The following is a 27,870-nucleotide window of genomic DNA, read 5'->3' on the forward strand; positions in this document are numbered from 1 at the left end:
GCTTCATCCCCAGTATCCCACACATACAACCTAAAACCGTGGCTTCAGCTGGGTCCTTCTGCCAGCTCCATCCTGTTGCTGCCCCCTGCTCTCCCAGGATGGCTGAGCTCTAAATGGCTTGGCCTCTGTCCCAAGCAGTGTCTTGGACCTGCCCTGCCTCCAAGCCAGGCCGAAGGTATAGCCTGGAGGTAGAGGAAGGTCTATAGAGAGGTAGGGGTTCCAGCCCCCCAAATTGGAGAGGGCTCTGAGCAGGCCTGTGGGGGTCAGGGAGGGCTGAGGGAAGTCATGCTGCAGAGCTGCTCCAGGGGCAGACAGGAAGGGTGGCTTTTTACCCTCCAGCTTCCTGTATTCTATTTCAAGACTCCTTTAATCTGGGATAGTGGCCTTCCTACATCTTTGGGATTAAAATGTGATAGTGCTTATCTTTTTTTTTTTTTTAATAAAAAGTTTGCAGCCCTATTAGACCCTCGTAATTTTGGAGTACTCTAGTGGGGGGTGTTTGGCTGTTGTGACAGCTGCTGTTGTTCAGGACCCAGTTAGAGAAGGAGTGTGCTGGACAGGGTCAGGGCCTGGCTGTTTGGGACTGAGGGAAGACAGACAGACTGAAAGAACTAATGATTGACAGGTTCCCAATCAGATCTGCAATGGTTTTATCTAGCTGGGGGAGGCTGAGTATTGGGGCAGGTGCCAGGGTGGGGGAGCACTGGAGGAGGAGATGCCTGAGGAAGAGAGAAGAGGAAGTAAATCATCTGCAAGGTTGAGAAGTCCTCAGAGAAAGGATATCACAGAGCGGAGCCAGAGTAGGTTTAGGCCCCAAATCCTATCTGCAACTGGAGGGTCCGAATCCCGGGAGCATCGGGACTAGGGCATGGGGCGCTCAAGAGGCTGGAACTGGGGCCAGCTCCATCCCTAAAATGGGACCCTCAGGAAGAGTTTCTGTCCCTCTTACTGTCCTGGAAAAGAGGCAGATGAAGGGCCCTGAGTGAGTTTTGAGACTTGGTCCCAAGTGCCCTCTCTCCCTAGGAGGTTGGGCTGCTGTGGGTCCCGGTACAGGGTCAAGGTCAGGCAGCCCTCACCCAAAACGGCAGGATGGAACCGGCCTGTTCCCTTTTGGGGATGGGGCTGCTGCTGCCTGCTCATCTCAGAACGCTTGGGGACCTCTGGCATGCACGGGGTACCCCCTTAGTGCTAAGCCAAAGGCTTACCACCAGTGGACCTGGGCGTTCGGGAGACGGTGCCCTGGCCCTAGACTGTACGGGAGCCAGCAGTCCTGGGACAGCGGCAGGGCAGGCAGGGTGCTGCCCGGCGCAAACCCCACGCAAACTCGTCCTGCGCGAGTAGCCGCTGGGCCCGGAGGTGGGGGGGCGCACCGGGGGCGCACGGGGGGAGAGCCGGCCAGCCCCGCCCCGCCGTGCCCTCCCCTCCCCTCCCCTCCCACCAACCGCCCCGTCCCTCCCCCACCCCTCCCCCTCTCCCGGTCCTCCCTCTCTTCTCCCCGGCGGGGGCGGGGCCCGCGGCTCCCGCGCGCTCCGGCCCCTCCTCGGCCACACAAAGGCCCGTCTCCATGGCAGCCGCGCGGTCCGGAGCGCTGCGCCGAGCGCGGCCCGGGCGCCATCGAGCCTCGTCGGCGGACGTGCAGGTACCGCGCTTGGGGACAGGGCCTGTGTGGGGCGTAGCACTGGGGCCGGGGCTTCGCGTCCGCGCTGCCCTGCTGTGGCCTGCCGCGCCCGGGCTCGGGGATCCGAGGCACCGCCGCTCAGAGGAGGGCGCCGCGGGCCTGCGCCGCGGCCGGTCGGGCCGGGGCCGGCTGCCCCGCCCCACGCGCCTCCGGGCGGCGGACGAGGCCTGCGGCGACGGGCGTTGGGAGACTGGCCTGGCCCGGCGGGGGCTCCGCAGTCTCTGGAGCTGCGTCTGACCCGAGCTAGTTCCCGACCCTCCCTCTCCGCCCAGGCCCCGCTAGTCGCCGAGATCCTGGCACCGGAGGCCGGCAGGTCGAGTCTGTAGTGCGAAAGCTCCGCCGCCCCAGCCCCCGCTAAGCCTGCGCAGACACCTGGCTCTGCGGGCTTTCCTCGGGAGCTGGACCCACGGGCAGGCCTCTGCAAGGCCTCCAGCCCCCAGGGACAAGGTTCCAGGGTGGAGGGGACCCGTGGCGGAGGAACCAACATCCAGCCCTTCGCGAGGCCCCACGCCTCCTAGCAGGGTCTCCTCCGCCCCTCCTGGCGTGGTGTTTGGGTGGACCCAAGAAGTCTTAGAACTTGGGGAGGGTGTTCAGCACTCAGGCCCTTCTCCTGAAGGGGACCCTTATGGATGGGCCGTCCCCCCCTCCTTCGTGGTCAGGCTGTTTGGCAAATTTGGGGGGTCCTGTGTCCTTTATCTGGAGCTTCCTGCCACGTCACTTGGCTCCTCTTCCAGCTCCTGGGAGAAGGAAGGAAGGGTTCTGTCTGTCTGTGGCCACCATGGTAGTGGCAGGACTGGGGACTGAGGATGAGGCTAGGCCCCAAGCTGATGGAACTTATGGGGCCAGGGGGGTTCTCTGGGCTCTCACTTGCCCTGGGGAAGTCTCTTTTGATTTCCAACTTCAGCCCAGCCGGTGTGCTGAGGGCTTTAAAGCTGAGCCTCTTCAGAAATTCCCCCCCACACACAAACACACACAACCTACTGTAGGAGTGGAAGATTGGGGCTGCTCAGAGATGGGGGCTCTCAGCTGACCGCACCCCCAGATAGTACCCTGGCACCTAGGGAGAACCAACTGGAAAGGCAGACTGTGGTGAGAGGAGTCCTCCTTCCCTGGTCCAGAAGAGAAGATTCCCAGGGAGGTGGGGGTCAGCTCTAGCAAGTTGCACAGAAATTACTAGACCAGACTGAGGAACAAGCAGGTGGGCTGGCAGTTCTGAGCCACCCCCGACCTCTCCAACTCCAACACAAGGTCAGGGAGGCCTGATGTCTGGCCAGGGGCTCCTAGCCCCAAGAGCAGAGGGAAGTCACTGAGAAAAACAGGGTTTGGAATGTGAGTCCCCCCTCCCCCGCCGGCCGCCTGCCAAGAAGGAATTATTTTGGATTATCCAGCCGTGTCCAGCCACTCAAAGTGGGAGGCAGCCGTGAGAGAGGGATCCACTTCCGGGCCGTGGGTTGAGAGCCCCAAGAGGGAGGGACTGGCAAGTCCAGGCAGCTCCACCACCTCCTGAGGAGGCTGCTCAGACCGGTCAGGGAGGGGATGTGTCACCTTTGAGTTTGAGAAGGCCCCAAGGTCAACCCTAGCCTGCTCTGCAGTGGGCTCAGGCCCCCTGAAGGAGGCCCTGGGGGAGGAAGCATTCTGGGCACAGCTGGGGGACCTCCTTCATCCCATAACCCACACACCCCTCCGACAGGTCAGAGGGCCCCAGCAGGAGGGTCCATCAGGCTGGTAGGCAAATCCCTGGGGTCTCCTGCCAGCTGAACCTCACATCCTCTCCCCACCATTGAGGGGCAGCCCCGCCCTCACCTAGCACCCCCCACCCCCACCAGGAGACTGTGGTGCTCCTCAGGACCTCTCACAGGTGGGAGACTGGGGCCAGAGATGCTGGGGTGGCTGCCTGGGACTGGAGGCTGCTGTGCTCCCTAGGAGGCTGTGTGCCCAGCAGCCACGCTGGGGAGACAGAGTGGGCACCGAGGCCCAAGGCAGGAAGCCCAGAGGCTTGGCCTTGGCCCAGGCAAGTGGAGCAGAAGAGACTGAATTGGAAGGCACTGGGTGGGCTGGCAGCCTGGGGAGGGGTCCATATGGCACACACTCCGTCACCACCAGGACATCAGCCATTCTGGGCACATTACCATGCCTCATCCTCTACCTGGTACCCACAAACTGAGGGTTAGTGCTGATGGCCCTCTGAATGCTAGGCACGGACAGGGGACACAGGAGGAAAGAGCTTCCAGCACCCTCCCTTGACATCACCCCTCCTCTGAGATAGGCAGGACCACGTGGCCTGGAGGGCTGTGCCACTCCCCAGTCCCTCCTGCTGCAGCCTGCCTCCTGCCTTGCCATGCAGGTGTGGGGAGTAGTCTTCCCTGTTGAAGGTTTCCTGTGCCCAGTCTGCCTGGAGGAATGAACTGGTCAGCGAGGGCTCAGTCCACCTGTGGAAGGGCCCAGGTGGCCCCCCAGCCTGACCTCCTTTCCTTGAGGTAGATTCAGGTTCTTGGAGTAGGTGATTGGATGGGGTGGAGGCTCTCAGAGAGTAAGGGCTGTTTACGTTAAGGGTGGGGCTGCCTCTGGGATAGGGCTGGGCTCTGACTAATTATGGGCTGGGAAGGGCAGGGCAGTGCCTGTGATTGAGTTGGGGGCCACAGTTGGGTGGGCAGCTTGGAGGTGGGGACTCCTAGCTTACTTAGCCTTTCCAAGTCACATAGAGTTCCTCTGCCTTCTTCCCCTTTGGGATTTTACACCCTGTGACTCAGGCTCATACTTCCTATGCCTTGGGGTGGGGTGGGTTCCACCAAGAACCCTACAATGGTGGGTTCCCCAAGCGACAGTCGGGGCCCCAGGCCAATCCCTGCCTGGCCCTTCTGCTTTGTCTGGGTGAGAGCATTTGAAGGGCCAGCCTAGGCCTTGCCTGTCCAACCCCCAACACTATCACCCACTCTGGGAAGCCTTTGTGACTCTGCTCTGCGGTGGGATTCAGGTCCCAGTGGAGTCTGTGTGGCCAGGAATGGTGTAGCAGGCTGCTTACCGGATACTACAGGCCTGCAGTACCCTTGATGAAGAGTGTCACTGGGGAGGTCTTGCACTGGTCCAGACCTGGAGCTGGGGGTTTGTTTCCTGTCCTTTGTGGTTCTCTGGTCCTGCCTCTGCTGCCTAGCCCCCTTCACACACACACCCCCAGGCCCTCCTATGGCTGGTAGCCTCCCTGGGGGGCATCCCATGGGCTAGACCTAGGAGGGGTTCACCCTGGCCTGGGTTCAGGGCTCCTGGGGCAGGGCTGGGCTGAGTGCCCACATCCTTTCCTCCTCAGCCTCTGAGATCCCTGGGGTTCTGAAACCCTGGCAGTTCCCCATTTTAGTGCCAGCTGAGACCTGGCTCAGGGCCTTGAGCAGAGAAAGGCAGGCTCTGTGGTGTAGCCGTGGTTCTAACCCAAGTTCTCCCATCGCATCTGGGTCCCAAGTGCCTGGCCCCTCTGGTACAGCTGACCAGCAGTCCTCATGTAGGACCAGCTCAGATCTCTGTGCCTGAGGCTGCCCCAGCTGGGCATTCTCCTCAGCAAGAGGAAGGAGGAGGAAAAAGCCTTGTCTGCCTTTCAGGGGCATCTGCTCCCTGGCGGGAATGGCTCCAGCCAGCTGGCCCTGGGCGGGGTGGGGTCTCTCTTACCAGGTAGTTTTCTGTTCTGCCTCTGGCCCCTGAGCCATCATGCCACCTGTGTGGGGCTGTATGGGCCTACCTGTCTCATTGGTGCCAGTTGTGGGGATATATCTGGGGGATAGACAACTGTAAAGGCTTCTCAGCCCCAGCAGGGTGCTGAAACTAAGGCAGCAGGTAAGAGGGTGTGCTGTTCTGCACGTGTTCTCCTGGGCCCTTCCCAGCACCTAGGCTGGGCTCTGAGGACAATGCCAGCCCACCAGTGTGATCTGCCTTGGAGGAATGGAGAGTTTGCAGTGTGTGTTACAGAGGGCACAGCTTGACAGGAAGTTGGGGCTTGGAAATAACCTGAGCCTTGCAGGGACCTAGACTGGAAGGGAGGTTGCAGAACCAATAGGAGGCCTAGTGTTTTCAGAGCTAGGGCCTGCTCTGGAGGAGAGTGAGGGTCCAGGACACATTGAGCCCATCTGTGTGTTCTTTGCCTGGAAGATAGCAACTGCCCTGAGGCAAGGAGAGAAGAGGAACCCTGGTTGGGCCTGCCTCCTGTCCAGTGACCTCACCCACTTGACACTGGGACCATTTCTTCTGTCAGTCAAGCAAGTGGGAGAAGCTATTTTAAGTTGAGCTGAGCAAGCTGGCAGAAATAAAGTGGTGGTAGGAGGGGCTCCAGCATGACCCACCCCTCCCTTGTAGCCTCAGAGATAATCCTCCAGATGGGCTTCCCTACCTCCACCTTGGCAACAGGCCTGATTTTGAGGACCACCCTGAGTATCCTTAGGACCCAGAAGAGGATGTCAGGATGGGAGAAAATGTGGGGAGACCCAGGTGGCCGCTTGTCCAGTAGTGTGTCCTGTGGAACCACTCCTTGCCTCCCTGGGTTCAACATCTAGACCTGAGGTCCATGGCCCCTAGCCAGACCCTCCTGTGTCCAAGCCCCTTGCTGAACTGAGCAGGGGGGCCCGCCCTCCAAGAGAGAAATGGGGGCTCCTCCCTGGGTGTGTTGCAGGGAGGCCAGGCTCCCACTCTGAGCTGGGCATCTCTCCCCTGGGAAATCCCAGTTCTGTTCTCACTGGTTCAGCCCCAGGCTGGATTCCAGTCCTGCCCAGCACTCCTAGTAGCACCGTGCCTGCCAGCCCCCTAGCTCAGGCTGGACAGAAGACTCATCAGGTAGCCCATTCCCTTGGCTGACATGGCCTGCCCACCTTTCCCACACAGCCCCTCCCTGGAGGCCAGCTCCTACCTGTCCACCTCTGAGAGCCTCACAGCCCTGGACTGACTGTGCTGGGACCTGGGGAGATCCCAAGTACTGGGTGTGGGTGTCTCCCTCCAGCTTCTTTTCCTGGGGACAAATCTGGGTACTGATGCAAGACCCCTTTTGGCAAGGTGCTTCCATCAGCCAGACATGTGTGCCTGCACATGTGTGGTCACATGTGAGTGGTAGCTGGCACCCAGGTTTGGCGAGGTGCCCCAAGCTAATTGTAGGGTTCTGCTGTGATGGGGAGGCGGGGCTGGGGTGACCGCTGAGGCGCTCTGCTGACAGGCTGACAGGGAGATTACAGGCCTTGCTGGTTCCTCCCGCTCACTGGGGCCCTCACCCGTCCACCCCCATATTTCCCCACCTCCTGCTCACCATGTCCCTGGAGGGGGGCTCTAGGCAGAGCTGGTTCTGGGCCAGCTGCATCCTGCATGATTATCCAGCCAGGACCTAATCTCTCACCACCCACCGCTGGGGGTGAGCCTGGGAAAGGGGAGATGAGGTGGGGGCACACAAGAGGGGTAGGAAGGCAAACAGCCAGCAGCTCAGGGTCCTCTGGGTCCCAAAAGAGCCCTTCTGTGGCCAGACTGCTATCTGCACTCTTGATTTGCTGAGCCAGCTAGCCAGCTTTTCGCTGGCTTGAGTGACAGGACCCATTGTGTCCTCTGAGCTGGCTGAGTTTGGGGTCCTCTGGGAGCACAAGTTGATGAAGGGTGAAATGCTGTGGGGAGCTAAGTTTGAAGGTCTGCGGTGTGGTAGGGACACAAGTGGGGAGAAAGGTGTGGTAGCTGGAGCACAAAAAGTGGCTGTTAGCGGGAAGGAAGTGGTTCTGCAGGCCTGGTATATAGGGGCAAGGGGCCACCTTTTGCTCCCAGGGCCTGAGAGGACCTGCCCTTCTGGTGTAGCAGGTGGGTTGTGGCCCAGGGGGAGGAAAGGAGGCTGAGGAGGCCACACACCATTGTTTCAGAAGTGGTGGGGGTGGGGAGCTCAATGGCTGGTAGCTTGAAGACCATGTCTAAGGACCCCCACAGTGTTCAGAGGCTGCAGTTTGGCATGGAAGGAGGGACTAGGGCAGGCATCTTGGGGTTTTTCCAGGTGAACCGTGGGCACTAGATGACCTTAGGCCTCAGACAGAGATTGAGTTGGCCTGGATGCATCCCAGGGTAGGGAGCATGGAAAGTGGACAAGCTGGAACTCAGGCTGACTCACCCCGAAGGAAAGCCTTTTGAGGAAGCCAGGTGTGCCTTTTCTAGCTGGACATGTAGCCCAGACTTGTGGAGGTAGGTGGAAGCGAGAACCAATAGCCTGGTCTGGTGGGAAAGAGGTAGGCACCCTCCACCTGGGAGGGGACCTTGCCCTGAGTCCTGTGGGAGGCTCTGGTCGCTGACGCAAGACTCAGGCTAGGACGTCAGTCTGTCCCTGGAGCCCCACCCCGCTCCTCGGTCAGGTTGCCCGGAAGAGTTCGGTCTTCACCTGGGGAGGTCTTCACCTGGGGAGACGGTCACACGACGCCAACCCCAGGTTCGGGGTCCTACAGGAGGCTGCTGGGAGTGGTGTCCTGCGTGGCTAGCTGACAGCTGAGTTGGGGAAGGAGCCCCGGGATCAACCCTGGGCAGGGGCGGAGCCACCAGCAGGGGCGGAACCGTCCACTGCGGGGCCCCTTCTCAGGCCGGGGCGGACTTGGGTAGGTACTAGCCGGTTCTGCGCTCAGCTGTGCCTGACGCCAGGTAAGCGCCCCATGGGACGTCTAGCGGGGCCACGTAACCGTTTCCATCGCTGTCGTGTCTATGGCTCCGTGGGGTCCCCGGGCCTGATGAAGCTCACGCCGAGAGCAGGGGTCCACGTGTGTTCCCAGGTGGGCCCTGAGGTGCGGGGTCCCCCCGGAGGGCGCGGGCGGGGCCACCTCTGCGTGGTTCCCAGGTAACCTGCCCAGGTAACCTGCCGCGGTCCTCGGAGAGTCTGGCGGCGCCGGCGGCGCCGGGGGAGCGGCCCTGCCACCTGGGGCCGTCTGGGACGGCCGCACTCTGACCGGGTCGCCGGCGGGTGTCCTGTGCCTTCCCTGGGGCTGATCCTCCGGGACCAGCTGCGGGCTCCTCGCAGACCCCGCGCCGGCCCCCCCCTCGGGCTTGTTTTGAAAACAGCGGAGGCTCGGATTTGGCGGCTCGGCGGCCTGTTTTGTTTCTTCTGATTTGTTTAACGCTCCGGCTAATTGCAGATTTGCGTTGTCGTTGCAGAAGCGGAGTCACGCCTCCCGGCAGCCAGCTGCCGGCGGGGGAGGGAGGGGAGGGGGGAGGGGGGCGGCGCGGCCGGACCTGCCTCCCCCTTAGCGCCCCCCATCCGGTCCCCTAGCGGTCCCCCAGCGCCCGGCCTGAGGTCACTGGTCCACCAACCTCTGGTCCACCACAGGGCTTAAGGCCCTCCCCCACAGGGCTTAAGGCCCTGGGGGGTGGTACCTGTCTCCACCTGGGTCTGAGCCTGGACTGCGGGAGGAGTCTGCCCTTTGTGCACTTAGGCCTGTGTCTGAGCCTTCCCTTCCTGAACCCACAGCCTGCTGGTTTGGCCAAGAGGGGCCCTCCTCCTGCTGGGCTTGACAGCTTCGCACTGATTTTATTTTAGTGTTAAGAAATTGCTCAATCTGACAGGGGTACTGTTGTGTGTGCCTGTCACCCCAACTAATGGGGAAGCGCAGGCAGAAGGATCACAAGTTCCAGAACAGCCCGGGCAGCTCTGCCAGATCCCGTTTCACAATAAAAAAATAAGGGTGGGGGGGGGGGTACAGGCTCAGAGGTAGAGCACCCCTGGGTATAAATCCCAGTACTGGGGGGGGTGCTCAATTTAAGTTTGTTTGAAGATGCTAACATCAGGGACAGGGCTGTGTAGCTCAGTGGCAGAGCGCTGGCTCAGCATATGTGAGGCACTGGTTTGATCCTCAGCACCACATAAAAATAAAATAAAGGTATTGTGCCCATCTACAACTAAAAAGAAAAAAAAAAAGATGCTGACTTGGAAAGATCTCCCCACACACTCTACCCCACTCTAGAGTCCTGTGGGTAGGCTGAGTCCTGCAACCTGGGGTACTCAAACTAGCACTCTCCAGCAGGACTGGGGAGGGGGACAGGACAGATCGCCCCAGCCCTGGGGCCTATCTGAAGAGACTGCTCTTCTTCAGGTCCCTCTTGCTCTCCTTCCCCTGGGGTTAGGGGTGGATAGAGCTAGCCTGTGTGCGGGGCCTGGGGGACAGAGAGGGACCTGGGAAGAAAGCCATGGCATCCCAGGTACGTAGTCAGGGGCTCTAGCTGGTCCCACACTGCAAGGGCTTCAGAGAGGCCAAGGTGCTCTGGGGGCTGGAGTAGGGGATCCGAGTGCTCTCATTCCCCTTTGCTTTACACCCACCCATAGGGCCCCTCAGTGAAGACCGTAGAGGATGGCCCATCTGGGAGGGCATCTCGGGGTTCTGAAGGATGGGTAGGAGTTTTGCAGCCCTTGGAGGTGGAAGCTGTTATTAGCCCCAGCAAACACACGGGGACACTAAGACCCAGAGCAGCTTTGTAAGTAGTCCACGTAATCCAGCTGGAAAACGGTCGAGCTGTGTGGGGCCCCATGTCCTGGCTGCAGAGCTGGCCCTTGGGGTGGGACCGCAGCCTCCTGGGCGAGGCCCTGGAGCGGGGGCTCTGGCCTGCTGGCCTGGCCTGGGAGCACCTAGGAAAGTGGTCATTTGGGCTATGGGCAGGACATCCTGAGAGAAGGTGCAGTCTGGTGCTTGGGGCAGGGTGGCAGGGGGGAGTTGCAAGCCTGGGTCTGGCTGTCCAGGGCCCCAGAGGGCTCAGTGCCCTAGAGGGCTGAAGGGATCCTGAATCCATGGCCTAGGGAGACTGCTGTGTGGTGGGCCTGCCTGGTCAGTGTATTCCTTGGGTCAGACCCTTCTGAGAGTATTCCCTCAGGAGAGGCCAGCCTCCCTTGACCTTATCTGTAACAGACCCCTGTAGAGAGCTTGAGGTCTGCCATGAGGGGAAGCGTGGGGGCAGGGGGAGGCTGAGGAAGAATCACCTTGGGTGATTATCAGGTGTATCTCTTTTTATTTAGACAAGTCATGTTTAAATATGGTCTTATTGTTTTTTCCAAAAAATGACAAAGTTACTTGCTGTCCTAGCCCCCTCCTCCCTTACCCCAAGATTTCCCACTGTTTTCAAGTTGGATAAGGGCTTCTAAATCTTCCCAGCACTTCACACTGGTGAAGACAGGTGGGTGGAACCCTGTCCCACAGCCTTCCCTCCAGGACAGGTCTGGGCTCTGCTGGGTCAGCACAGACCACCACCTTCATTTGCCACGCAGTTTTCCAGGGCGCCTCTGGTCTCTGGTGGGATACTGTGGTTACTGGTTTTTCCCTCCAGCAAGCCAGCCATACTGCGAGGTATTGTGCCATGCCTCCCGACAGACAGTAAGTAGCTATACATCCAGACTGAGAGGAAACAATAGCCGGTGTTTCCGAGGGGCTACAGTGTGACATCTCAGGGACTTTTCATGAATGAATTCATTTAGACCTTATAAACTCCTGGAGTAGCTCACTGTTACTCTCTCCGTTTCACAGATGGGGAGATGAGGCACAGAGAAGTAACTTGCCCAAGATTACACAGCTAGTAAGTAGAAATGTGAGTTCATGGATATGCATGTTTTTCAGAAAATAGATGTTGTAATCAAAGTAATAATACATACCTAGTTTAAAAAGGCTAAGACACTGCCCCTGCCTGTGAGCAGAGAAAAGGGCACAGCCAAGCCAGGTTCTGGAAAGACCAAATGAATGTAGAGGTGTCTGAGGGAGGGGTGGTGCCAGGATGAGGTCCTGTCTCTTCCTCCCCCCGCCATAGGGAGCAGAGATGGGTTGGGGTGAGCCAGCCTCCCAGTGTGACTCTCTCCTTTCCTCCTAGAGAGTCTCAATGCCTGCCTGGAGTGGAGACTGATCTGGAGCCCCTGAGCCTCGGTGAGTGCTGTGCAGACTGGCTAGAGTGCTGGGACCCAACCCTCCAGGTGTCCTGATGCTGTCTGGGCACATCTCTCTAGCCCTTCCCACAGCCTGTCCTGGTTGGATAGATCAATGGTCGGACCTAGAGACAGGAGCTCAGAGGGCAGGGGTGCAGTGTTTAGGCTCAGTTGATCCTGGGAGGGAGTGCTTCCCTGAGTTCCCCAGGTCTTGCTCATGTCTTGCCCAGGGGGACTGGGCATTGGGTTCTGGGAACATAGGCCTGAAAGTCTGGGCTGGGGGTGGGGTGCCCGCCCAGACACTTCCCAGCCCACAGTAGCCTGGAATTTAAGTGGCTTCTTGGAAGTGCACCTCTGGACTTCAGCTGGGAAGAAGGCTGGTGCCGCTGGGGAAGTCCCCACCAGCCCTGTAAGTGGGGGTCCCAGACTGAGTTCAAAACAGGAAGCGCCCGCTGCCACCCCCTCATTCCAGGAACCAGCAGCAGGAAGCCAGCCAGCTGTGCCTGGCGCCGCCTGTGGCCTCAGCTCTGTAGTGGTCAGGTGGGCGCCCTTTGCTCCTGGGCCATGGGACAGGTCGCCTGAGGTCTTGTTTGTCCAGGAAGTAGAAGAGCTGGGGAGTGTGATCCCAGCCCCTCCTACCACCCTATAAGGCCTGGGGTTTGAGCTGTGCTCCGCCCACTGTCTCCAGGGGTGCTGGGGCAGATCCTGGCCTCCAGGCAGTATGCCAGGCAGCCACAGGGTATCCGGGCTGGGGCTACAGCATCAGGGTCTACTGGGCTTCACTGGGCCCCCCAGGTATGCCAGCCCAGGTTGGCGTTAACCAGAGGGCAAGAGCCACCTCTATTGCCCTGGGCTCTTGTGAGTCAGCAGGTCAGGGAGGGACCCCTCCACCAGTGCCCAGGGTGCTGGCAGAGTGGGGCCAGGGCAGGAACTTTCCTGACCCTTGGCGGCCCCCACTGAGTCAGCTCCAGGTTGAAGCCCTCACTTGGCACTGGCAGGGTCCAGGCTGCATCCCTGTGGGGTGGCTCACTGTGCCTCCCCCCAGCATTCCATTCATTCCAGGCTGGGCTGCCTCTGGCCTGGCCCCAGCCCGGGAGCAGGAGCAGCCAGCACTTGAGCCTCTGGCCTCTGGCCTCTGGGGCTGAGGAGTACTGCCCAGTGCTGTGCGCCTTTCCTGGCACAGCAAGGTGCTGGCTGGCCATGGAGGCCTGGGGGCGTTGTGGCAGTCCTCTCCTGCTTTCCCCTCTCTCTCCGGACCAGCAGCCAGGCCAGAGAGGCCCCTAGACCCGGGCCCTGCCTGGATTGGAACCCTTTTCCTGCCCTGGGGTCCTGACTAAGCTGCACCTTTTCCACCCTGACCACTCCCATCTTGGTGACACCTGGGTCCCCCTGCTCCCTCCACAGCTGCTGTGGAGCACCCGCGCCTGTCCTCTGGCACTTTTCAGCCTCCCTGCCATCTCCAAGCAGCCTGGCAGGCCCCCCTCTGGATGGCCTCCAGGGAATCTTAAGTGGCCTGCTGGTGACCCCCATTTCTCGAGGCCTCTGGGTTATATAGATGTTTGGGGACCCTGGGTGCAGGGTCAGGGTTCTGTGAGAGACAGGAGCTGCCTGGCCAGGGGACCTCTTCTGGGATGGGAGGCTGGCCAAGGTCAGCTCTCTCCCCACCACCCCTGTGATCCTGGGGTGGGGGGGCTCTGTCAGTAGGGGGGTGCTTCTTCTTCATTTGGTCACTTTCTCAGGAGGTTTGAGAAGGCTTATGGCCAATTGGAACAGAGAGATGCAGAATGGAAACAGAAGGTTATGGCCTGGGCTGCCTGTGGCCTGGCCCTAACCCTGGAGACCTGAGCAAAGGCTTGATAGAAGAGAGGAAGGGTCCTTGGGAACAAACCACCGCATTCCAGCCCGCCCAGTTGCACCGGGGGCCTCCAGGCCATAACCAGATCAGACACCTTCCTGCTCTCCTGAGGACCGACACCGGCTGTGGTGCCTAAGGGCGGGTGTGCAATGGTCAGAGGCAGATCAGTAACTTTCCTGGGTGGACCCAGGGAGGTGGGCCAGGCTGGGTCAGAAGGCCTGGTGGGCGCGTGGGGCAGCTGAACAGGCACGGCAGCCCAGTTCACTTTCAGCTGCCTCATGTGGAGAGCGGGCTGTGGTCCACCTGCTCACGTGTCAGGCTCTGTCAGTCAGCCTGGGCCCATGCCCTGTGACCATCTGTAGTTTCCTGGGGTAGAGGCATGTGTGTGAATGTTCTGGGGGACATGGCTTTGGGGACCAGCCTGCAGGACGCTGAGTGCTGGGAGGTGGAGTCCAGGACCCGACTCCTGTGTGCAGTGGCCAGGCTTAGCCCCACTTGTAGGTTAGACTATGGCAGAGTTTCCTGAGAAGGCTGGGAAATGATTTCCTTCAGCTTCTGCTGGGGCTGTTCCCCCACTCTTTCAAGTCCCCAACCCTCTGGCCTCTGTTCTGGTCATTGGGGGCAGGAAGGAGGGGGAAGGATCCGAGGCTTCTCTGACCCTTCTCTCTCCCCATAGGGACCCTGGGAGATGGCACTGCCACTGTGGGCCCTGACCTTCCTGGGGCTGGTGGGCCCGAGTGTGGGCCTGCGGCCCCGCAAGCTGAACGTCTTCTGCAGCGAGATGGAGCTGAACCACCTGGTGGTGGACGAGGCCTCAGGTGTGGTATACGTGGGGGCAGTGAACATGCTCTTCCAGCTGAGTGCGGACCTGCACCTCCAGCAGCAGGCCGTCACAGGCCCCGCCCTGGACAACAAGAAGTGCACACCGCCCATCGAGGCCAGCCAGTGCCACGAGGCAGTGCCCACTGACAATGCCAACCAGCTGCTGCTGCTGGACCTGCCCGGGAAGCGCCTGGTGGAGTGCGGCAGCCTCTTCAAGGGCATCTGTGCCCTGCGTGCCCTAAGCAACATCTCCGTGCTTCTCTTCTACGAGGACGGCAGCGGCGAGAAGTCCTTTGTGGCCAGCAACGACGAGAGTGTGGCCACCGTGGGACTGGTCAGCTCTACAGGCCCTGATGGGGAACGGGTGCTGTTTGTGGGCAAAGGCAACGGGCCCCACGACAATGGCATCATCGTGAGCACCCGCCTACTGGACCGGGCCGAGGGCAGGGAAGCCTTTGAAGCTTACTCGGACCACACCACCTTCAAGGCTGGCTACCTGTCCACCAACACACAGCAGTTTGTGGCGGCCTTTGAGGACGGCCTATATGTCTTCTTTGTCTTCAACCAGCAGGACAAGCACCCAGCCCGAAACCGCACCCTCCTGGCACGCATGTGCAAAGATGACCCCTCCTACTACTCCTACGTGGAGATGGACCTGCAGTGCAGGGACCCCAGCGACCCCCAGGGCCCTGCCTTCGGGGCCTGCCTGGCAGCCTCTGTAGCCACAACAGGTGCCACCGGCAGGGTCCTCTACGCTGTCTTCAGTAGGGACGGCCGGAGCAATGGGGGGCTTGGGGCGGGCCTCTGCCTATTCCCACTGGAGGGAGTCCATGACAAGATGGAGGTCAACCGCGACGCCTGCTACACTGGCACCCGGGAGGCCAGCCGGGACACCTTCTACAAGCCCTTCCACGGCGACATCCAGTGTGGGGGCCACTTGCAGGTGCGTTTCTTTGGTACCTTCAGGGATTTCCACATCCCCTCCTGCTTGGAAGGGGTGTGAGTGCAGTGCATTGTAGCTGGGGTTCAGGTCGGCATGACGCGGTGCCTATGGGTGCTGCATCTCCGTGTGTCCGTGTAGCACCCTGGTGAGTGAGCATAGGACACAGGCGGAAGGTTAGCTTGGATCTCCAGTGGAGAAGGTCCTTAGGGGCAGGAGGGCCGACGCCTACTGATGACACTATGTCTGCAGGGCGCCAGCAAGAGCTTCCTGTGTGGTTCAGAGCACCTGCCGTATCCCCTGGGCAGCCGTGATGGACTCACGGCCACGGCTGTGCTGCAGCGTGGAGGCCTCAATCTGACAGCTGTGACGGTGACCGCTGAGAATGGCCATACTGTTGCTTTCCTGGGCACTTCTGACGGCCGGATCCTCAAGGTGAGGCCCTGGGCCCAGCAAGGAAGGTTCTGTCAGGCTGTCTGTGGGCCAGGGCCTGACCCTCACGGCTGCCCTCGTGCCCAGGTGTACCTGGCCCCTGATGGCACCTCAGAGGAGTACAGCTCCATCCTCGTGGAGATCAACAAGAGGATCAAGCAGGACCTGGTGCTGTCTGGAGATCTGTCCAGTCTATATGCCATGACCCAGGACAAGGTCAGCCTAGGTGCAGCTCCAGGAGGCTGTGGGGCCCAGGCCACTGTGACAGGCCTGGGGTGCCTCTGCTGGTTCTTAGACACAGGGCGCCAGGTTGTGTCCCAGACAGTGCTGCAGCCCAAGACACCATTGATCCAATCCCTGTCACTATGGCCGTCTGCCCTGTGCCCCACCTGCAGCTCCTCTCTGGTCCTTCCCCACCCCATCTTAGCAGAGGGGACCTGGTTCAGTGTGTGAGGTATGGAGGGAGACAGGAGCCCCTTACGCCAGCCCTGGGAGTTCCCCAGATGCTCAGGTGCCCCCCAGAGGGAGGAGGTTCAGAGGACCTGAGCTTAGGGAAGCAGTGTAGCCAAGACCTGTCCCATCTGGATCCTGGACCACAGGGCCACCAGCCAGGGTCATCTGGAGCCTAGTCTGCAGCTGCTCCTAACACCTACAGCCTGAGTCCGAGCTGGGTTTTCCAGGCCCAGAGGTGAAGGTGGGGACAGGTTGGTAGTCCCAGGAGCCCAGGGGCTGAGAAAGGCCCTGTGTCTACAGCCGTGTCCCCATGGCCCTGCCACCCCTAGGTTTTCCGGCTCCCAGTACAGGAGTGTCTGAGCTACCCAACCTGCGCACAGTGCCGTGACTCCCAGGACCCCTACTGTGGCTGGTGTGTCGTCGAGGGACGGTGAGCACCTTGGCCTTGCCCTGGAGGGCTGTGAGCTGGGGACAGCCCTGTCCTGGCCAGGACAAGACCTACATGGGGGCCCGAGGGTACTAGGGCTGAAGCCACCCCTTGTCCTCACAGATGCACCAGAAGGGCTGAATGCCCGCGGGCTGAGGAGACCAACCACTGGCTGTGGAGCCGGAACAAGTCCTGTGTAACCGTCACTGATGCCCAGCCGCAGAACATGAGCCGCCGGGCGCAGGGGGAGGTGCGTAGCAGAGGACGGGCCTAGAACTGTTGAACAGTCAGGGGAATCTTTGGGGCTGGGTAGGGCGAGATCCTGTGTACCCAGAGCAGACCCAGGCCCCACCTGGGAGCTGCCAGAGAATGGGCAGGCAGAACCCAGTGCTGGGGGGTGAGGGCCCTGGTGTGAGCTACTGTCCCTTCAGGTGCAGCTGACCGTCAGCCCTCTCCCAGCCCTGACCGAGGAGGATGAAGTGCTGTGTCTCTTTGGTGAATCACCACCACACCCTGCCCGTGTGGAGGGCAACGCCGTCATCTGCAACTCCCCAAGCAGCATCCCCAGCACACCAACTGGTCAGGGTGAGGCCCCGCCACAGCTCCTGGGAGCAGATCTCCTCCCCTGTGCATGTGTGCTCTGGTCCACTCACGTCCATCATTGAGCTCACAGGAGCCCCTGCTGGGCAGGCTTCCTGGGTGCAAGTCCAGAGCCTGGGGTAGGATGGTGCTGGGAGGTGGGGTGCAGGTGGCCCCAGGTACCTGTGCTGTCTGCAGTGGACCCCACCCTAAGCAGGAGCACGCCAGCCTGGTCTCTCCCCAGAGCAAGGGGAGCCAGGAAGGCTCCCCTTACCAGAGCACCTGGGCCAGGTTCCAGGCACCCAGGTCTATGCAGGTGACCCTGTCCACTCCCAGCCCAGTACAGCCTGAGATAGGCAGTTCTGTCCCCAAAGGCAAGGGAACTCCTCAGTAGGCCAGGCAGGGCACTGTGCCCTGTCCTTTGAGTTTTGGGGGCAGTGACGTGGGTAGGGACCTGGCAGACCCCTCCTGCCCAGACTCCCAGGAGCCACTGCCCTCCGCGAGAGGGGGCAGCCAGGCCCAGGGGAGAAATGCGAGCTCCAGCCTGGGAGCTGACCTGACCGAGGTCTGGTGGCAGGTGGAAGGCCCAGCTATGCCCTGTGTTCCTGGCTCTGACAGGGGAGACCTCACTCCAGGTCCTTCCCATCTCCTGCTCCTAAGCCCCTCCAGTCTGTGGCCTCCCCCGACACAGTGTCCCCCCCCCCCCCCCCCCCCCCCGCTGTCTACAGACCATGTGGCTGTGAGCATCCAGCTCCTCTTCAGACGAGACGATGTCTTCCTCACCTCCCACCAGTACCCCTTCTACGACTGCCGAGAGGCCATGAGGCTCGTGGAAAACCTGCCGTGAGTCTGCTGCCCCGAGAGCGCCTCCCCCAGACCTGGACGCCTCTCATGGCCTTCTGCTGCCCGTAGAGCGCCTCCCCCAGACCTGGACGCCTCTCACGGCCTTCCTCTGCCCGTAGAGCGCCTCCCCCAGACCTGGACGCCTCTCACGGCCTTCCTCTGCCCGTAGAGCGCCTCCCCCAGACCTGGACGCCTCTCACGGCCTTCCTGCCCCTCTCCGCAGGTGCATTTCCTGCGCCAGCAACCGCTGGACCTGCCAGTGGGACCTACGGTACCATGAGTGTCGGGAGGCCTCGCCCAACCCCGAGGAGGGCATCATTCGCGCCCACATGGTGAGGGCCCTGGGGCTGTGGGGGCCTGGCTGCTTGGCTGTGGCTGGGCAGCACCTGACCAGCATTATTCTCTTGTAGGAGGACAACTGCCCACAGTTCCTGAACCCCAGCCCTCTGGTCATCCCTATGAACCACGAGACAGATGTGATTTTCCAGGGCCAGAATCTGGACACAGTCAAGGTGGGGAGACCTGGGCCAGGCAGGAGGGGGTCAGGGGGGCTTGCGTCCCCCCTGGAGCGAGGGCTCCTGGTAATCACAGGGATGTTCAGAGGCTTCTGCCCACATGGGTGGGACTTGAGTCGTCTGGGGCCCCGTGGGTCCTGTTGGGAGAGGGTTGGTCACCAGTCCCAGGAGCACTGAGGCTTGGGGGTTCCCAGGAGGAAGGCCAGGGCAGATGGGCTGGCTGGTCCAGAGCATCCTGACTGGACTCTCTGCAGGGGTCCTCCCTGTATGTGGGCAGCGACCTGCTCAAGTTCGAGGAGCCAGTGACTGTGCAGGAGCCGGGGACCTTCTTCTTTCGGACCCCAAAGGTATGGTTCTAGAACAGGTGGGCCCGGCTCCCCGACCTGCGGGTCCCTGGGAGGCCTTCCTTCCAGGATGGTAAGGGGAGGGGCCTGGACCTGGCCAGGGGCTCGCCACCCCCCGTAGCATGTGGCCATCTCCTTGTCACCAGAGGACACATCCCTTTGCCCTCCCGGGTACACCCAGTACACTGTGTGTGTGTGTGTGTGTGTGTGTGTGTGTGTGTGTGTGTGCGCGCGCACGCGCATGCACTTTGTGTCTGACGTCCTCCTACTTCTGGCCTCAGCAGTGAGGGGACCATGTGGCTATGGTATGATCACCCTGGTGACCCATGGGGCCAGAAAGTGCAGTGTCTTCCCATGTGTCCCCTCAGCTATCCCACGATGCCAATGAGACTCTGTCCCTACACCTGTACGTCAAGTCCTACGGCAAGAACATTGACAGCAAGCTCCAAGGTGAGTGTGGCCAGGCGAGGGTGGGAGTGGGCAGTCAGGAGGTCCAGCTGACCACTGCACTTTCCTCCACAGTGACCCTCTACAACTGCTCCTTTGGCCGCAGTGACTGCAGCCTGTGCCTGGCTGCTGACCCTGCCTACAGGTGCGTGTGGTGCGGTGGGCAGAGCCGGTGTGTGTACGGGGCTCTGTGCAGCAATGCCACGTCTGAGTGCCCGCCGCCAGTGATCACTAGGGTGAGTTTTGTTCCAGCCTGGCCTGGGCCCTGTCCTCACATCCCCAGCCTGCCAGAGCCACCAGGTCACTGTGCTCTGCCAATTTCAGATCCAGCCTGAGACCGGTCCCCTGGGTGGGGGCATCCGCGTCACCATCCTCGGGTCCAATTTGGGCATCAAAGCAGATGATGTCAAGAGGATCACTGTGGCTGGACAGAACTGTGCCTTTGAGCCAGAACGTTACTCTGTGTCCACCCGGTAAGTGGGTGGCCCTCCGTCTGGGGCCCCAGGACCCGTGGCTGGGCAGGGGGAGACCTGAGGACTGTGAGGGACCCAGAGCAGGTGGGACGCACTCACAGGTGTGCAGGAGCCCGTGGGTTCTGTTCCGCCAGGATCGTGTGTGTGACCGAGGCTGCAGAGATGTCCTCCACCGGGGGCATTGAGGTGGATGTCAACGGGAAGCTTGGCCACTCACCACCCAGTGTCCAATTTACCTACCAAGTAAGCACCTGGGCCTCTGAGTGCTGGACTCCATTTCCTAGCTGGGAAGGTTGGGGGCTGCTGAACCCGGGCTCCGTCCTGCAGTCTAGCAACAGTCACTGTGGTGGAGGTCCAAGCCTGGGCGCTGTGTCCCCCAGGCCCCGGCACTAACCCCACCCGCCTGTCACTCTTTCAGGAGCCCCAGCCCCTGAGTGTGGAACCAAGGCAGGGGCCACAAGCAGGCGGGACCACGCTGACCATCAGTGGCACCCACCTGGACACAGGCTCTAAGGAGGACGTGCGGGTGACCCTCAGTGGCGTCCCTTGTGAAGTGTGGGTGTCGCCACAGCTGCCCAGTCTGGTTGGCCCTGGCCCTGGGGACAGGATAGGGGTATCCCACCATGACCATGAGTCTGCCCTGGAGTGCGCAGTGGAACCGCCCAGTGTGCTGACCAGGGCTGGCTGACGCTGACTGGCACCTCCCACACCAGGACCAAGTTTGGGGTACAGCTGCAGTGCGTCACAGGACCCCAGTCCACTCTGGGAGAGGTGGCCCTGGAGATCTCCTACGGGGGCTCCCGCGTGTCCAGCCCTGGAGTCTCCTTCACCTTCCGGGAGAACCCAGTGCTGCGGGCCTTTGAGCCGCTTCGAAGCTTTGTCAGGTGCAGCCCTTCCCCACACTGGCCAGTGCCCCTCCTTTCCCCCACCAGTATAGTGTCCAGCTACCTCCTGGGTGCCCTCTACTGACCTAGCTCAAAGGAATGCGGCAGGGCGGAGCAGGGTGGGGCAGGGCTGGGCAGCAGGATCCTCTGGAAAACCCCACTGCACCCAGATGGGCTTCCTCCTAGGCAAGCTCGGGCACGGTGCTCTCTGGCCCCGAGTGCCCCTGCCCTGCCTGTGACACGGCTGCATGCCTCCCCTGCATGCCGACCTGTGGTGGGGACACATGGGAGGGGGTGGGGTAGCCTGCAGGGCACCCGCCTCGGCTGCCAGGCGCCTCCTGCTGAAGGCACCACTCCGTCCCCTAGTGGTGGCCGGAGTATCACTGTCACTGGTCAGGGCTTCGGCCTCATCCAGAAGTTTGCCATGGTGGTCATTGCTGAGCCCCTACAGTCCTGGCGGCGTCGGCGGGAGGCTGGACCCCTACAGCCCACGATGGTCAGTCCTGGTGTGGTCAGGGGCTCATTGCCCGGGTTGACTAATGGGGATGTGCCTGTGAGGGGCAGGTCTGCATCTCGTGGCCTGATGGCCTGGCGCTTTTCTACAGGTCACAGGCACTGAGTATGTGTTCTACAACGACACCAGAGTCGTCTTCTTGTCCCCGGCTGTCCCCGAGGAGCCGGAGGCCTACAACCTCACAGCACTGATACAGATGGATGGGCACCGTGCCCTGCTCAGGACCGAGGCCGGTGCCTTCGAGTATGTGGCAGACCCCACCTTTGAGAACTTCACGGGTGGCGTCAAGAAGCAGGTCAACAAGCTCATCCATGCCCAGGTGACGATGGCACAGCCCTGGGGCCCTGGGGTAGGGTCTGGGTTGAGCGCTCCCTCTTGGCCACGCTGACCTCTGCTGCCCTCTCAGGGCACCAATCTGAACAAGGCGATGACGCTGCAGGAGGCCGAGGCTTTTGTGGGTGCTGAGCGCTGCATCATGAAGACCCTCACTGAGACGGACCTGTACTGCGAGCCCCCAGAGGTGCAGCCCCCGCCCAAGCGGCGGCAGAAGCGGGACACCACACACAACCTGCCCGAGTTCATTGTGCGTGAGGCTGGGAGGTCAAGAGGGTGCCTCCCTGGGCTGGTCCAGGGCGACCACGGAGGCCTCGCCTTCCCGCACTGAGCCTGCCTCCCTCGCAGGTGAAGTTCGGCTCCCGCGAGTGGGTGCTGGGCCGGGTGGAGTACGACACGCGTGTGAGTGATGTGCCACTCAGCCTCATCCTGCCGCTGGTCATTGTGCCCATGGTGGTGGTCATTGCCGTGTCTGTCTACTGCTACTGGTAAGCCCCCGGGCAGACGGTAGCACCCCCATGTTCCACACACGGCCTCCGGAGGGGGTCACAGGCACCTAAGTGGCCGAGGACCCTCTGTGCCCTGCAGGAGGAAGAGCCAGCAGGCTGAGCGGGAGTACGAGAAGATCAAATCCCAGCTGGAGGGCCTGGAGGAGAGTGTGCGGGACCGCTGCAAGAAGGAGTTCACAGGTGCGCTGCCTCTCGGGGTGGGCAGCCGGCACGCAGGGCCAAGGGCTGTGTGGCCAGGCCTGCCTCACGCCACCCTCCTGTCCCCCAGACCTGATGATCGAAATGGAGGACCAGACGAACGACGTGCATGAGGCGGGCATCCCCACGCTGGACTACAAGACCTACACCGACCGCGTCTTCTTCCTGCCCTCCAAGGACGGCGACAAGGACGTCATGATCACGGGCAAGCTGGACATCCCTGAGTCGCGGCGGCCTGTCGTGGAGCAGGCCCTGTACCAGTTCTCCAACCTGCTCAACAGCAAGTCCTTCCTCATCAACGTGAGCAGGATTGGGCCAGGGTGGACGGAGGACTGGGTGGGACCGGGTGCCAGACAGAGGTGCCAAGTGGGCTCTGACGGCTGCCCCACAGTTCATCCACACCCTGGAGAGCCAGCGTGAGTTCTCCGCCCGTGCCAAGGTCTACTTTGCATCCCTGCTGACGGTGGCACTGCATGGGAAGCTGGAGTACTACACCGACATCATGCGCACGCTCTTCCTGGAGCTCATGGAGCAGTACGTGGTGGCCAAGAACCCCAAGCTGATGTTGCGCAGGTATGTGGGTGTGAGCGGGGGGCTGGGCCGTGGAGGGTGGCCCAGGGGACAGACACAGCTAGCCTCAACCCCTTGCTGCCCTGTGTTCATGCTGCTGCTCCTATCTCAGCCTCAGGTCGGGGCAGTGAGGATGGTGGCTGGGTGGCCTGTGCTGCCCACAGGCCTGTGCTGTCGGGGACTCGGGGCCTGAATGGGGAGGCCAGGCTGGTGTGAGAGTTGGCGGGGCTGGAAAAGCCATCTGGGCCTTGGGGGTGCCAGCATACTCTGCATCCTCAGGTCTGAGACAGTGGTGGAGAGGATGCTGTCCAACTGGATGTCCATCTGCCTGTACCAGTACCTCAAGGTGGGTCCCCAGGAGTGAAGTGGAGTGGAGTGGTGCCACCCCTCTAGGTGCCCCTCCTGCTCATACAGCCACCTATCTTACTCCAGGACAGTGCTGGTGAGCCCCTGTATAAGCTCTTCAAGGCCATCAAACATCAGGTGGAAAAGGGGCCAGTGGACGCCGTGCAGAAGAAGGCCAAGTACACCCTCAATGACACCGGGCTGCTCGGGGACGACGTGGAGTATGCACCCCTGGTGAGCCGCCCGGGGCCAGCGGGCTGCGGGGACCCTTGGAGGCTGGGCAAAGGAGTATGGACCCCACCCTGCTGCCAACAGGAGCCTCGAGGGCCAGGGCGGGTCAGGGGTTCCCAGGCCAGCACCAAGACCACAGCCTTCCCTGGGTCTGCATCCATGTGGCACATTGTCTGTGCTGGGCATGTGCCAGGTGGCCGACGCATGTCATGCTCAGGAGGACTGTGTTTGGTGGCGTGGGCATGTCCTGACCCCAGGCCAGGTGCTTCAGCACCCCAGCCCACAACAGGGCACATGGGATGGTAAGTGGGTGCATGAACTCCTGTGAGGTCGAGTGGCAAGGTGAGAGTGGGCCGCCCCTGAGCTAACCCCAGACTGCCTGCTAAGCCAGGGGAAGGGCAAAGCCGAGTCCTCCTAGGTGCCCCAGGCAGAGGTGGTGAGAGGGTCTCATCCCCACCCTCTCTTTATCCTGCGTCCCTCTGCAGACGGTGAGCGTGATTGTGCAGGATGAAGGGGTGGATGCTGTCCCAGTCAAGGTCCTCAACTGCGACACCATCTCTCAGGTCAAGGAGAAGATCATCGACCAGGTGTACCGCACACAGCCCTGCTCCTGCTGGCCCAAGCCGGACAGTGTGGTCCTGGGTGAGCACCATGGGGCCAAGGGCACAAAGCCCTGGGCTTGCTCTGTGTCCCCAGAAGGGACCTTGCTGGGGGCTTCTGAGTTGGGGGTAGGCAGTCAGCTGGACCATGTCCCCCCACAGAGTGGCGCCCTGGGTCTACAGCCCAGATCTTGTCTGACCTGGACCTGACCTCCCAGCGGGATGGCCGGTGGAAACGCATCAACACCCTGATGCACTACAACGTGAGTTTGGGCAGCGAGCCCAGGCAGTGGGGTGGGCTGGGGTCCCCAGTGCCAGGGACTCGCGGCCCACCCTCAGGACTCTGTCTTCAGGTTCGCGATGGAGCCACCCTCATCCTGTCTAAGGTGGGGGTCTCCCAGCAGCCAGAGGACAGCCAGCAAGACCTACCCGGGGAACGTGAGTGTGGGCCTCCTGCCCACCCCAGGTCCCATGTCCTCCCTGTGTGGCCACCTGGGGAGCTGCTAGGTGCACAGGGGACGGGTCAGTCCTCAGCTCCCCACTCCTTACAGGCCATGCCCTCCTGGAGGAGGAGAACCGGGTGTGGCACCTTGTGCGCCCGACAGACGAGGTGGATGAGGGCAAGTCCAAGCGAGGCAGCATGAAGGAGAAAGAGCGAACCAAGGCCATCACCGAGATCTACCTGACGCGGCTGCTCTCTGTCAAGGTGGGAGGTGGGCAAGTTGCGCATGTGCACATGCACCCTAGCGCTGCCACTCGAGGGTCACGCCGAGCCCCTCCCTCCAGGGAACACTGCAGCAGTTCGTGGACAACTTCTTCCAGAGCGTGCTGGCCCCTGGTCACGCGGTGCCACCGGCCGTCAAGTACTTCTTCGACTTCCTGGACGAGCAGGCAGAGAAGCATGACATCAAGGATGAGGACACCATTCACATCTGGAAGACCAACAGGTGAGGCCGCAGCGCGCGCTCCGCCCTGCGCGCTCCGCCCTGCGCGCTCCGCCCTGCGCGCTCCGCCCTGCGCGCTCCGCCCTGCGCGCTCCGCCCTGCGCGCTCCGCCCTGCGCGCTCCGCCCTGCGCGCTCCGCCCTGCGCGCGCTCCGTGCCTCGCAGCCTCTCACTCCCTGTCTTGGTGCCCCAGTTTACCACTCCGGTTCTGGGTGAACATCCTCAAGAACCCGCACTTCATCTTTGACGTGCATGTCCACGAGGTGGTGGACGCCTCCCTGTCGGTCATCGCGCAGACCTTCATGGACGCCTGCACGCGCACGGAGCACAAGCTGAGCCGCGTGAGTGTTGCGGGGGGGTCGCGTTGGGGAGGAGCTGCTTCAGCTCCCCGGGAGGACCTGCTGGACAGGGTCCGTGCAGGGTGACCTGGGGAACCGTGGTGAGTGACTGAGATGGGAGTGAGTTTGGGAGGTACCAAAAGCAGTCCGGTGTGGATTTGCACATTTTGGGGTCACAGCTTAGGACAAAGCCAGAAAGAAGGTGGCCAGAACCATGGTGCTGCCTCTGAAAAGATCCCTGGGATGTTCTGCTCCCTTCTTGCAGGGACCCTCGCTGTCCTCTTCCTGGGGTCCTCACTCTCCTCTTCCTTGGGATCTCCCCCCCCTTCTCTTCCTAGAGGGCCTCCTCTCTCTAGCCCCCCTCCTTTTTTTGTGGTCCTAGGGATTGAACCCAGGGCCTTGTGCATGGGAGGCAAGCTCTCTACCACCTGAGCCATACTCCCCAGCCCGGAGCTCCCGCTCCTTGCATAAGCAGAAATAGTTTTGCTACAAAGTACAAAAATACAGTTTTATTTATTTTTACCCCTTTTTTTGTAGCATTGGGGATGGAACCTTCTGCATGCTAGGCAAGCAGCCTACCACCCAGACCTCTGTGGTTTCATTTTGTTTTGTTTTTGTACTGGGGACTAAACTCAGGGGTGCTTAACCAATGAGCCACACCTCAACCCTTTTTATTTTTTATTTTGAGACAGGGTCTTGCTAAATTGCTGAGACTAGTTTAAAGCTTGTGATCCTCCTGCTTCAGCCTCCCACATTGCTGGGATTACAGATGTACGCCATCACACCCGGCCCTTTTTGATTTATTTTAAGACAGGGTGTCAGTAAGTTGCCTCAGATGGCCTTGAACTTGCAGTTTTCTTGCTTCAGCCTCCCAAGTAGCTGGGATTACAGGCATGTGCCACAAAAATGATTTTTTTTTTTTTAATGAAAGCTTCAGGAGTCTGGGGAGGGCTGACACTGAGGGTATGACAGGGCTTCATCCCATAGGACTCGCCCAGCAACAAGCTGCTGTATGCCAAGGAGATCTCCACCTACAAGAAGATGGTGGAGGAGTGAGTGCTGCCTTGCCCTGGATCCCCTGTGGTCGGGAGGAGGGCGTGGGCTTGCTGTGGGTCCCTGGGAGGCCGCGAGGCCCAGCCTCAGACTCCTGCAACCCTCCCTGCAGTTACTACAAGGGGATCCGGCAGATGGTACAGGTCAGCGACCAGGACATGAACACACACTTGGCAGAGATTTCCCGGGTGAGCGGTAACAGGGCTGGCAGAGTGGAGCCTACCCTCTCGCTGCCCCAGGCTGAGCCAGGGCTGAGGTTATGGCAAGAGGGTGGACAGGGAGGGCTTGCTGGTCAGGCTGCTTGGACCTGGTGTGACTGCCCTGGAGTGGGTAAGCACCTCACCCCTGGGCATTGCTGCTGGTATGTGCAGAGTGAGCCTGCGAAGCCTGCCCCACCCGCTGTGCCTGCCTGGCTGACTGGCTGAGCTCCTCATTGGAGGAGAGGCTGCTCGTGTGTGTGTGTGTGTGTGTGTGTGTGTGTGTGTGTGTGTGTGTGTGCGCGCGCGCTTGCACGCGCGTGCATGCACTCACATGCACACACAGCCACCACAGCGCAGTCTGACGTTTCATGGGCTGGCCTCCCTGTCTCCCTCTGGGGTGCCACACAGTCTGCCTGCCCTGGGGCTTACTAGGTGACACTCTCATCCCCAGGCACACACAGACTCCCTGAACACCCTTGTGGCACTGCACCAGCTCTACCAGTACACACAGAAGTACTATGACGAGGTAGGGTCTGGTCCCTGGGGTGGGACACATGGGACACTCCTCCCTAGACTGTGATCTTCATCCCAGCACCCTTCTCCCCACCTGCCCAGATCATCAATGCCCTGGAAGAAGACCCTGCTGCCCAGAAAATGCAGCTGGCCTTCCGCCTGCAGCAAATCGCCGCTGCTCTTGAGAACAAAGTCACCGACCTCTGACCTCAGACCATCAGTGCAGCCGGGGCACAGTGCAAGGTGCCCATGCCTGGTGCTGGGTGGCCCTGTGTCATGAGGCCCAGCTAGCAGTGGCTGACTCTGTCTCTCCCCAGCAGAGGATGTACCCCGGCACCTGGGGGGGGGGAGGGTGGCGGGCCCACTCCTGCTATACTGTGTCGACCTCTTGAGCAATACTGCTGGGCGCTCTGGCCAGCACCAGCTCCTGCACGCACCAGCATCGGGTGCTCTCCATGGGGAGCAGTTCGCAAACGTGCCTTACCAAGCTGCCTGGCCACTGGGGCAGCCGGGCCCCGGCCTCCCTCCCAGTGCACCAGCAGCCTTCTCAGATGCCCTGGGTTTGGCCTCCGGTGGGATCTGAGTGCCTACAGTCCCCAGGGCAAGTTCTTGGACTGCGTGTCTGTCTGTCAGCCAGATGGAAGGAGGAGAAAAAGCGGTACGATGCCCCCTGACCTCACCTGGCCTTCCCAATGGGGCACAGGCACTCCGGGTGGACTCAAGGGCCCCTGGGCCCCACCTCAAAGGTCAACTGGACGTCAGACGTCGAGGCTCGGGTGGCCAGAGGGGACTCAGCAGACTGGGGGTCCCGGTCTTGGCCTGTCAGACAGGCTCCCTGCAGGACCACCCACATCTGGAGGGTCGGGGAACAGCTCCACCAGGACCACCCACCCCTTTTTGTAAATCTTGTTAATTGTAAATCCAATACAGTTGTCTTTCTCACTCTGCTGGTCTG

The 27,870-nt window shown here is 61.2% G+C and overlaps 1 protein-coding gene across 7 annotated transcripts; it reads left to right on the forward strand.

Annotated features, from left to right (window-relative positions):
- The first annotated feature begins 1,482 nt into the window (after nt 1–1,482).
- Nucleotides 1,483–27,860, forward strand: Plxnb2 (plexin B2). Of its 7 annotated transcripts, none has more exons than XM_078052292.1 (38): nt 1,483–1,639; nt 11,167–11,227; nt 11,504–11,556; nt 14,087–15,175; nt 15,425–15,607; nt 15,692–15,820; nt 16,387–16,487; nt 16,608–16,734; nt 16,916–17,069; nt 17,792–17,906; nt 18,130–18,238; nt 18,317–18,418; nt 18,676–18,768; nt 19,134–19,215; nt 19,288–19,448; nt 19,537–19,685; nt 19,820–19,928; nt 20,104–20,240; nt 20,399–20,569; nt 20,936–21,065; nt 21,175–21,402; nt 21,490–21,666; nt 21,765–21,904; nt 22,005–22,105; nt 22,194–22,423; nt 22,515–22,696; nt 22,973–23,039; nt 23,126–23,272; nt 23,755–23,911; nt 24,031–24,131; nt 24,222–24,306; nt 24,420–24,574; nt 24,655–24,815; nt 25,005–25,152; nt 26,137–26,201; nt 26,315–26,390; nt 26,854–26,928; nt 27,018–27,860. In XM_078052292.1, exons 4-38 carry the CDS (start codon nt 14,099–14,101, stop codon nt 27,120–27,122), a joined length of 5,529 nt encoding a protein of 1,842 aa, XP_077908418.1. In that variant the 5' UTR covers nt 1,483–1,639; nt 11,167–11,227; nt 11,504–11,556; nt 14,087–14,098; the 3' UTR covers nt 27,123–27,860. The 7 variants fall into 7 exon arrangements, with proteins under 7 accessions (XP_077908418.1, XP_077908417.1, XP_077908420.1 ...); XM_078052291.1 differs by having other exon boundaries at nt 11,167–11,215; XM_078052294.1 differs by lacking the exon at nt 1,483–1,639 and adding an exon at nt 8,183–8,262 and having other exon boundaries at nt 11,167–11,215.
- The last annotated feature ends 10 nt before the right edge of the window (nt 27,861–27,870 follow it).

This window comes from Ictidomys tridecemlineatus, chromosome 6, assembly GCF_052094955.1.
Source record: "Ictidomys tridecemlineatus isolate mIctTri1 chromosome 6, mIctTri1.hap1, whole genome shotgun sequence".
NCBI lineage: Eukaryota > Metazoa > Chordata > Mammalia > Rodentia > Sciuridae > Ictidomys > Ictidomys tridecemlineatus.